General features: G+C 34.0%; 1 protein-coding gene across 3 annotated transcripts in view; it reads right to left on the bottom strand.

The window, feature by feature from the left end:
* Nucleotides 1-3,241: 3,241 nt before the first annotated feature.
* Nucleotides 3,242-10,966, bottom strand: part of TTC21B (tetratricopeptide repeat domain 21B) — a 100,802-nt gene continuing 93,077 nt past the window's right edge. For 2 of the 3 annotated variants that reach the window (XM_020990878.2, XM_078146989.1), the window contains exons 26-29: nt 9,538-9,762; nt 7,701-7,821; nt 5,469-5,536; nt 3,242-3,834 (exon numbers count right to left, since the gene is read on the bottom strand). In XM_020990878.2, coding sequence (XP_020846537.1) covers nt 3,757-3,834; nt 5,469-5,536; nt 7,701-7,821; nt 9,538-9,762 — 492 coding nt within the window. In that variant the 3' untranslated portion in view covers nt 3,242-3,756. Of the gene's footprint in view, nt 3,835-5,468; nt 5,537-7,700; nt 7,822-9,537; nt 9,774-10,966 lie in introns of those variants that run through there. The other variant, XM_078146990.1, reaches the window with a different exon arrangement.

Here is a 10,966-nt window from a genome sequence, read left to right as displayed (position 1 = left end):
GTATTTAGGGGAGAATCCACTAGAAGATAACACATTGAGAATTAGTGGTTGATATGGAAGAAGGGAAGAGGTGTAGAATTGTCGGTGACAAACATAGGTGAGATTTAATAGGAGTGCTGGTGGTTTAACTTTGGTTAAAAATTCAGTCAAAGGGGGTGCTGAACTGACTCAGAGTGCAATATCTCAGGTAGCCACCAGGTGGAGTTCTATCTGAGCCATCTTTCCTAGGCTGCAAATGAGCAAGATGATCAAGCTTTTTATCAGGCTTTAGTATCCCTGCTGGCCAGTAGAGAGAGGTCAAAACCTTCAAATACCTTGTTGCTTCCCTCCACAGTGGTGTGATTTTTGCATTTAGTTCAGAAGCAGATTTATGCCTTGTTAAATGCTATTAATTCCACAAGTCCTAGTCTAGGAGAGGAAATTAAATGAAATTATCTGGATTTTGGCTCCACTTTTATCCCTTGGAAGAATTCATCATTTCTCAGTTTTCCTGCTGTCATATCCATAGATTTAAATACAAGGCAGAAAAGTTGACTGCAGCTTTCTTGTACATGGAATCTTCACAGAAACAGTGAAATGAGGCAAAATTTTCCCAGGCTATGCAGTCATAAGTTGGTCTGGGGCCACTGAGTTCATGGGCAAACATTTCCAAAGTTCTCATGTTCTATACTAAATAAGAGATGCACATAATTTTGATCCCAAATCATTAAAAGTCAAAATTATGTTCAAAGTCTTCTCTTTAAGGCAGTGAAATGTGTAAAATTGTTTTACATGATTTCCATTTTTTTTAAAAAGACCTCTGATTTTCTTGATGTAGGGAACTCCTAGGAAGGAAACACTCTGTATCAATGCACAGTTGTCTGGGGGAGAAGAGTTTAAGTGACTTATTGTATGTTGGCAGCCATTATGCATCAGAGGTAGGATGTGAACTCTGGTTTTATTGACTCTGAGTGTAGGCCTCCAGCCATTAAGCCATATGGCCTCTTTATTAAACACTATAAGAAAAGTTTCTTTTGCTGTACTTTTCCTCTCCCCAGTCCCCCTTCTTCCTCCCAAAGCACCTAGTAAGGTGTTAGGTATTGAGTAGGCCCAATGATTACTTGTCAAATTAAGTGTTGTTACTACTGTTCTTCAGAACAACTCATACATAGATTGAGATCTGGAAGGGATCTTACAGGCTATGGAGTCCAGCCCTTGGGGGAAATTAAGCAAAGATTGGTTAAGTGACCAATATTCAGCAGATAAATGAGGGGATAAACCAGGTAACCAAATCACAGTGGATGGGGCTTTACAGTGGGACTTTTGATCATTAAAATGCAGGCTCCTTGAGGGCAGGAACTCACTTTCTTTTTGCTTTTATTTATATTCCTAGCATTTAGCACAGTGTATGATGTATAGCAAGCACATAATGAATGTTTGACTTTTGAAGTCACAGAACAATTATATTATTCCTGTAGTCCTTACAGCTGATGCTGAGGTTCTGGTGGTGCCAATGTGAGGAAGAGGAGATGAGGTCAGATGAAGGTACAGGTAGGTGCCGATTGTTTTGAATAATGAGTCCTGTGAGTTAGTCACATTATTCAAATTCATACTCTATACATTGATTGGGCTGGAACCAATGACTCTATTTTATACAATTATAATTCTAGTATAACATTTATACAGCACTAATTATGTTCCAGGTACTATGCTAAGTGCTTTACATATATTACCGTATTTGATCCTCTACTATATATGCCTACTTCACAGGATTCATTATTCACATTAATTGGGACTTATCTATAGAGAGAATCTAGAGGACCTCAGTCAGCTTCTTTGCATCACTTTCTCTTGGTTTTTTAGGAAAACCCAGGGACATATTCCTGTGTACACACTTATCCCACGACTAAGGAATTTTTTTTCCCTAAGCAGAAGATATAAAACTTTGTTTTTTTAAGCCCTTAATAACCAACGCAGTGCATTTCCTTTGTACACTGTACTGACACGCTTCCCTTTAAATGATATTTGAGAAAGGATTCAATCAGTGGATTTAGTTAGTATGTTCAAACTATGTCACAAATAAACACAGAAAGTGAAAATTGAAAATAGGGCCAGAAAATGTTTTTTCTTTCATACCTTACTCCTACAGTACAAGTAGCAATGTGTAAAATTCTAGTAATTTGGCTGCATTTTTATTTACTAGTTTCAGATTGTCTTAACACTTCTAATTTGAGATCTGAGGTGATTCTTTGTACTTTTCCCATTAGCTGAACTTAATATTACTTGCCTCTTTCCAGGGTTGGTGCATTCCTATAATGTATTATAGTGTTTTGAGACAGAAGGATATCATGTCTTATAAAGGTAAATACTGTAATATATGTTTCACATTTTTTTAGTAGTACAAGTAAAACTAGATGATCTGTAGGTCCTCTTCCATCTCTAAAATCCAAATATTAAAGTAATGAGGTTTCTATTGGAGAGTTTTAGTCTATAATCTGATTTATAGGATTATTACGCAGTTTATTGCATTTGAAGTGTTAATGTAATTTTTAAACGTTTCTAAGAAGGCAAATTCTTAGGGAAGACATAATAGCTGTTTTCAAGTATTTGAAGGGCTGTCTTAGCCCTATGGGTCAGAACTAGGAATAGTAAATGGAAGTTGAAAAGGCATATTTAGCTCCATGTAAAGAAAAGAAAGCTCCATTATACTACTACTACTACTACTACTACTACTACTACTAATAATAATAACACTAAACACTAACATTTATATAGCACTAATTATGTTCCAGGTACTATGCTAAGTGCTTTACATATGTCATCTTATTTGATCCTCATAACAACCCTGGAGTTGAGCACTATCATTAATCTCATTTTACGTATGAGGAGAGTGAGGCAGAAGTCAAGTGACTTGCCCAGGGTCACATAACTAGTGAGTGTATAAGACTGGATTTGAACTCAGAAAGACTGGACCTGACAGACCTGGTGCTCTACCCACTGTACCACCTACCTTTCTATTCTCCAAAGGTGGGATGAGTTACTTCCTCACTAAAGGTTAAGCAGAAGTTGAGATGTTTTACAGGGGATTCCTGTTTAAGATGGCATCTGAGGTCCTTTCCAACTCTGATTCTGTGATTCTATTTTTAAGTACTAAAGGGCACACAGACAAAAAGATAGAGTTATATTAGAATGAACAATTCCCTTTTAACATATCCAGTTGCTTAGAAGACTAAAGAAAAATGCAATTGAGATGAACACAATATTGAATTAGAAAATATTTATTAAAACAAATTGATTTTCTCTTATGAGTTATTTACAAATGACATTTAGACTGATTCCAACAATTGAAACTGCTTAAAAATATTAACAGAAAAGAAATCTCATTGTTTTAAATGCATTTTCATGAAACGAACACAAGTATTACATTAAAAATTTTGGCATTAAGTTTGTTTTAATTTGATTTTGTGAAGACATTTTTTAAAGAGAAAAGCTCTTCCTATTGTGGAAGACTATAGTTTTGGAGACAGTTTTTAATCCAAGATAGTCAATAAAAGACAGCTCTTCTCAATTAACTTCCCCTATGCTTGAAAATATCTATTTGAATGTTTCTCTTCATATACAACAGCAGCCTCTGCTGGAGAATAACTATCAACTCTGAAAAAAATTTTTTCTTTGTAAAATAAATTTGAGCCAAATCCTAACAACAATAGAAATAATTTAACATCATATTTCTTTTTTAGTCTCTGCTTCAATTTAGGAATCTAGGGAGGATAAAGTTCAAGTTCTTAAAGCTGCACGTGCTTTATCAAGTATATCTTTTCGGATTTTCGGATAAGTTGGATGCGCTTCGAGAACCTGTAAAGTTTAAAAAAAGTTAAAAATAATTACTAAGTGTACGGAACTAGGAAATCAGATGAGCTTTCTGATTACTCATTTTTACAAAAAGAGTTATGATTTTCTGATGAATATCTTTCAAAAGATTTTGGAACCTTAGCATATTAAAAAAAACAACTAAAGAAATCTCAGAGTAACTGAATATGAAGTGATTACATGTCAGAGTGATAACAACAGGATTTTACTGCATGTTTTAAGAAAAAAGGATATGATTTTTCTCATACTATATCTATTTAGTCTTACATTAGGTTTACTTTACATTTAACCACCCACAATTAAGGTTTCATAAAACCAAGGTTAAATTAAATCATCTCAAGTTGTAGCTTAAAAGATCAGCTCAGACAACTGATTGTCCTCTAGATACTTCATTACTTCATTCCTGAATTTGAAAGTACATACATCAAAACAATTTATAATGTAGTAAAAGCTTTATCAAACAGATCTTAAATACAGCCTCTTTTTTCCATTTTAATTACATTTAGGAGAATCAGATCACAAGAAAACAACCTGTCATTAGAGATTTATTTTAAAATAAAACAAAATTTTATAGGCCACATCCTGGGGGCAGTATACATTTTGCTTCATCTCTTACAACTTCAACACCTACAAAACTATATTATAAGAACTGTTTTGAATGATCACCCTGGGGCACTAAAAAGACCTCAGCTAATAAAAAAGATTTAATTATATTCATTATGTTGTACTTGTTAAGACATGAAAGTAAACTAATATTTTAAAAAAGATTTTAACAACAAAAACCAAAACCAAAGCATTTGCTTTCAAATAAACAGTATGCCAACTTCCTCAGATATTGTGGTTCAAATTTTATTGCACTGGCAGGATACTCTTATCATGGAAAGACCCCTTTCTTATCATGATTAGAACCTTTTTAAAAATCATGATTAGACCCTTTTTTTCCTGAGAAATAACTGACTTGTATAAATACATGTTAGTTTATTTAACAGGATGAGCTATTCATAGTGGTAGTTATCATGAGTCTAATGACATCACTGAGATACAATAAGTGAAGGGATCACCATAAAACATATCAGTTGTAATGTCTCAATTTCATAATTTTAGGAATTTTTATATGAAAAAGATATGACTGATTTGAAGCATCAAATTCCTAAAGAGACTAGATAACAGTAAAAATGACAAAAACTATTTATTTAGCATAATTACATTTCAGTGCCATGAGAGGAGTAATTTAATTTCAATCTAATATGCTACCAAACTGAAGCAACGTTCATCACCCAGAATTCTATTCATCTGAACTCTATTTGCTAACATTTAAGCCCCTCAACAACAGAACTCTCTTTGAAATTATGCTCAAGATAATTTTAGTGTTAAGCATATTTTGTCACATTCCAAACTCTGTGAAAATTTATAATTGAGATTTAGGGAATATCGACTATCTATAATGACTAGAACACTCCATTTCACAGCAATGCTAGATAAGAGTGTTTCTGATAGTTGTAATATAGCTAAAATCTATCTTGAGGTTCACTAAAAAAAGGCTATTACATAGTTACACCAATGTCTCATTATCTTAAACTGTGTAAGTAAAAAACTATTTTTATTTTAAAAGTATTTACCTTGTGACATATATCAATGGCATCAACATATCTTTTCCCTTTTAAATAATTAAATGCAAGTTTGTAGCCTATAAAGAAAAAATGATAGTGATAAAATATATATTTATAAATATGCCCCATTTTTTTTACTTATTCTACCAGTTTGCTTTAATTTTGTGGGATACAAGGGACTGCATTGCGATGGGCAAGAATGAAGCAATAAGAACAAGACAATAAGGTAGGAAAACAATTACAAAAAGACACGGCAGAGAGTATTTGCTGTTATTCAGAGAAGACTCTGTCAGTCAGGCAAAGAATGTTTGTAAGGTGCCTATTATGTGCCAAGTACTGTCCCGAGATATCAAGAAAGGCGAAAACAGTCCCTGCTCTCAAGGAGCTCAGTCTAATAGGGAGGCAATAGCAAACAACTATGCACAAATGAGCTATATACAGGGTATCTTGAGGTAATCTCATCAAAGCAAAGTCATTAGCCTTAAGGGGAATCAGAAAAGGCTTGCAGAAGGTGGGATTTTCACTGAGACTTAGGATGACAGGGAAGCCAGGAGGCTGAGGTGAGGAGGCAGGGCACAGGGAAAACCAGTAAAATGTATGGAGTTTGAGATGGAGTGTCTTGTGCAAGAAACAGAGGGAGGCCAGTGTCAGGATTATGGAGTATGTGGAGTGTAAACAGAGTGGAGAGATGGGAAAGGGCCAGTTTATGAACAGCTTTAAAAAGCAAACAGAAATTTTTATCTTTTATCTTGGAGGTAACAGGGAGCCATCGGAGTTTACTTTCACTTTGGGAAGATCACTTTGCTATCTGAGTAGAGGATGAAATCGAGTGGAGAGAGACTTGGAACAGTGAGACCAGCCAGACCAAATGGGCTCACACATTATGACAGGTTGGAAGAGATCTCATAATTCACACATACCACCACAGAGTTTTTTGGGATTTCAAACTTCTGTTTTTGTAACAACCTCAGTTATCTAAACTTTTCCTGGGACCTCCAACTTCTCTTCTGAGAAATACTGTACTAGAATAAAGTGAAAACCCATCCCAAGACACAAAAATCCTAAGGTATATTATAAATAAAACACTAGAGAATTTCAGGATAAATCTACTGTGCATCTAAATCACTAAGTGCCACCACCAACAGTGTCACGGTAAACTATACACGTCTACTTAATCAAAATTGAGAAAAGTGTCTCAAATTACCAAATTCATATACAAAATTAAATGTAGGATCAGAAGGAGGTAACCCAGAGTTTTTTTGAGCGACCTGGAGGAAGATGGATAATAAATAAATATATGTTGACTTGAGCAATGGATTTAAATGAACAAAATAAAATTTAATAGGAAAAGATATAAAGTCTTATATTTAGTTTCAAAAAACATTTATATAAAAGCAACATGAAATATCCTTAAACAAGCAGCACTTCAAGTGAAAAATACTTAGAAGTTTTAAACACAAGTTCAATATAAACCAATCTGACATGGCTACTAAAGAAAGGGCAATATAATCATATGCTGCATCAATTCATTAAATGTATATGCAATAGCCTTTCCGTGCTAGGTGCTGCAGGAGATAAGTCAAAGAACAAGTCACAATTAATACTCTTATGAAGCTTAGTCTAATAGTGCCTAGATCTTCAACCTGTGCTGGTCAGACTACAAGTGAGCATTGTGTCCAATACTGGAAGTGCATTTTAAGAGAGACATAGAGTACATAGATGGATAGCAAGGATTATGAGCATTCTGGAAACTATTTCATATGGAAAATGATTGAAGAAATTGGGGATGGTTGGCTTGTATAAAACTGAGGACATGCTAAATGTCCTAAAGCACTTCAAGATGTGTCATGCAGAAGAGGGATTAGGCATGTTTGGGATACTGCACAGGGGATGAACTAGGATAAAAAACTAGGTGCTTCTATTGGGAAGAAAATTGGACTAAAGACCTTTTTTGTGGTCATTATCAACTCTAAGATTTTATGAACATGTAATATGTTAAAAGAAACAGTGAACGATGAAAAGTTTTAAAGAATTGTCCCTTGCAAGCATGGCATAGTTAAAAGATTAGTCAGGATATCAAGATATTCTCATTTCAGGAGGGCTCTCAAAAGAAAGATCTTTAAGTAGCTACTTCTTACTGTAGCTTCTGTTGTGTATCCCATGAACAAAACCACACAATCCTATCTAAGTGAAGATTTAGAAATAAAGTGTGACCATTTACTAACTCTTTCCCCCACTCACCCACTGTTGGATTTGTCTGATTGCCATATTTCCATGCCATCTCATAATTCACAGAAGCATCCTTATAAGCTTGTTCTTTCTCCATTATATATCCCATATATTCATAGGCTTTGCAGCAAGACTGAAGAAAAATATTTATACAGATATATATATAAATCAATACCTCCAACATTTCATTCAGAAAGTTTGAAACTATGTACTTACAAGAAATAATTCTTTTTTTTTTTTTGGCAAGGCAATCAGGGTTAAGTGACTTGCCCAGGATCACACAGCTAGTGAATATCAGGTGTCTGAGGCCGGATTTGAACTCAGATCCCCCTGACTTCAGGGCCAGTCCTCTATCTACTGCGTCACCCAGCTGCCCCAATAGATAATTCATAAAACTCTTTTATTTACTTTTGTTAAAGCAGTCAACTCCTTAAAGATTCCAAAGTGTTTAGAAATGCCATAGTACAATAATTAGAATACAATTTATCTTTTCCAACCTGTCATCATCAACTAACAAATATCTGGAAGTATGCATATTGTTTTTGAGTTACTTAATTACAATCAATACAAAGGTGCCTTCAAATGAGAGTAAGTGAATATACATGAGAATTGTAAAACGTGAGGTTTCTAAGCTATAGGTTCTTTTTCCCAAGTCTCACTTTTTATGAATTTATAGACACAGGAAACCAGTGAGCATGACTGCTGTCTTAGAAAAAGCCACCATATCCAGGCATACTGTGCCAAGAGGCCACCAAACTGAAATTTGGTGTGCCCCACGCCCCTCTCACTGCTGAATAGACTGTTCTTCCTCTACTGCGTCAAGCCTAAACACATGACCAGGCCATATATTTATTTCTACAGTTTCTCACATTTTTCAAAGTTGTGTTTTAAGTCTAGTTAAAATGCTGTCTACTTCATCATTTGGGAAAGACAACTGATAAATGACTTATCTTTAAGTTTCCTAAGAACTTAGTAACAATATTCTTTCATTAGAAGGTCTCATTTATCACTCTAGAAACAGTTTTTGCTAATACATTTCCCTGAAACTACAAATGCAGTTTAGGTTAGTATAGCAGAGATCCTGAAATAATTTATATGAAACTATAATAACAAATATCCCCAAGAAACTAAGGTAAATTCAAGGTACTCTTAGAGTAATTAGATAAATTAATTTTGAAAGAATCACATATTTAAAATAATTTTGCCCCTTATGAGAGAATTCCATGTTTAAAAATAATTTTGTTAAAAAGGGCTTTATGCTGTAAAAATATATACTACATTTTGCAATTGAACATTAACATTTTCATTAAACAATCCAAATTAAAACCTGAAAAGGCATTTTTACAAAATGTATTTTGCACAGAGTATTTTAAAACATGGGAATGGCATCCAGCTGCAGTAAATTCAGTGTTTCTTTTAGCAAATGAGTCAGAAGCCCACAATTGATATTTTTCTGCAATTTTCATTAGCTTTGGATAGGTTAGATAATCAGAGTCAAACACTTGACATTCCACAAACACCTTTAGTAAGTACTGTATACTCACAGCTGAAACTTGAAACATGCATAAATTACTTATATGAATGAAAATGACTGAATAGCATCTGCAGTTATTTATTTTTTAATTCAAAGATAAATTGCTTATCTCCTGTTTTTCTTAAGTTTATTTCCTGATCATGTCAAGAATAAGCATTCCATTCTCCACCCCAACCCTGCCATTCCAACTCTTGCAAAGGAACATAAAAAAAACTTCTTGAAAATGAACAGCATATAAACAGTACAGTTTATTACCAAAAAAAAAACCCTCTGAATATACTTCATAAAACAAAGGAAATTACTTTTATTACTTACCCTATTATGACGCAGGCATCGTCTTAGCAGTTCACCCGCCATATCATATTTTGCTGATTGAATATAAATATCAGCAAGCAGCAGCCAACTCTTTTCAAACTCCTCAGCATCAATAGGATTCCAATTCATTTTTGAAATTCGTTTCAGTTGATTCCTGGCTCGTGGTGTCTGTTTCAAGATCATAAATGCTGTTGCCATCCCCAAAAGTGCTGGAATGTGATCTTTCTGTAATTAAACTTTTGAAATTGAGACACTGTAGATACACATATAGATTACTAGTTTTTCTTAAGAAATTTGCTAATATGTTATTTGTTTATATGCAATACAGAACTAGAATTTGACAGAAGGATCTTATTTTGGGTTCCATCACTTCTCAAATATATAATTATTTGAAATGGTCATCCTTAAATGACATTCTATATCCTCATATTCAAAGCACTACACTAGAAGCTAGATGAAGAAACTTTGGCACATCTAACAGGGAACACATAATTCCTATGCAAGTAACACATCCTGATGCCAGATAATTAGTCTGACTCCCCTTTTGGTGTGTTTTGTTGTACACATGAAAACAAGCATTTTAAACACAGTCCTTACTTTTCAAGTGTTTATGTTGAAAAGTCACTTAATATTTCTGTCAGTTTTCCTAAAATATGCATTATAACAAGAAATGAATTTGTGTATATGTAATTATATATGTAACCTTATCTTCCCGCTTTTTAAATTAGTCTCCCCTTTTTCTTTTTTTCCTCACCTTTAATTTTGTTCATCTTTCATCCAGTGCACCTGACCAAATATTAAAATTGGTGTGGATTATCTTTCTTTTAAGTAATTGTGAGAAATTTCAAATTCGTATTTATAAAATGCAGAGGAGACTTAGAGGTCTAATTCAGCCCCACTATTTTTTCTGAAGAAACGAGAGGCCTAGAGAGGCCAAATGACTTGGCTGCATAGGTCAAGCAAGGCTTTAAACCCAGGTTTTTATATGCCAAATCCTGTGTTCTTTCCACTGTACTACATTTCCTCTTTGGAACAAAAAGTGAGAAACAGTAAAGATAATCAATTATTTATGATTGCAAGGAACAAAGTTCATCCATGGACAATACACCTGCATTTGAACCATGGTAAACAGAACGTACAGAGAAGCACTAAATGTATGTTCCTAGAAACACTGTTTTTACAGTATAATAAAATATTGTGGAAGTGGTATATAGTATGTGGGTCAGCAGTTAGAGGGGAAAATGTGGAGAACAGTCTATTCAGTTTTGGTGAGAATACAGATCACATATAGCTAAGTGAATTAGTTTAATATCATAACCTACATCTTAAAAGATTATGATATTACTATTATTCACATATGTGCACACGAATGAAATTAATACAGACACAACTGTCAACAATGACAAGATGCATAGTCTATTATTTGGAA

The sequence above is a fragment of the Phascolarctos cinereus genome, unplaced genomic scaffold (genome assembly GCF_003287225.1).
Source record: "Phascolarctos cinereus isolate Bilbo 61053 unplaced genomic scaffold, phaCin_HiC Scaffold_726;HRSCAF=1367, whole genome shotgun sequence".
In the NCBI taxonomy this organism is placed as follows: domain Eukaryota; kingdom Metazoa; phylum Chordata; class Mammalia; order Diprotodontia; family Phascolarctidae; genus Phascolarctos; species Phascolarctos cinereus.
The sequence above is the reverse complement of the archived record's forward strand: the minus strand, read 5'-3'. Positions and strand labels throughout refer to the sequence as shown.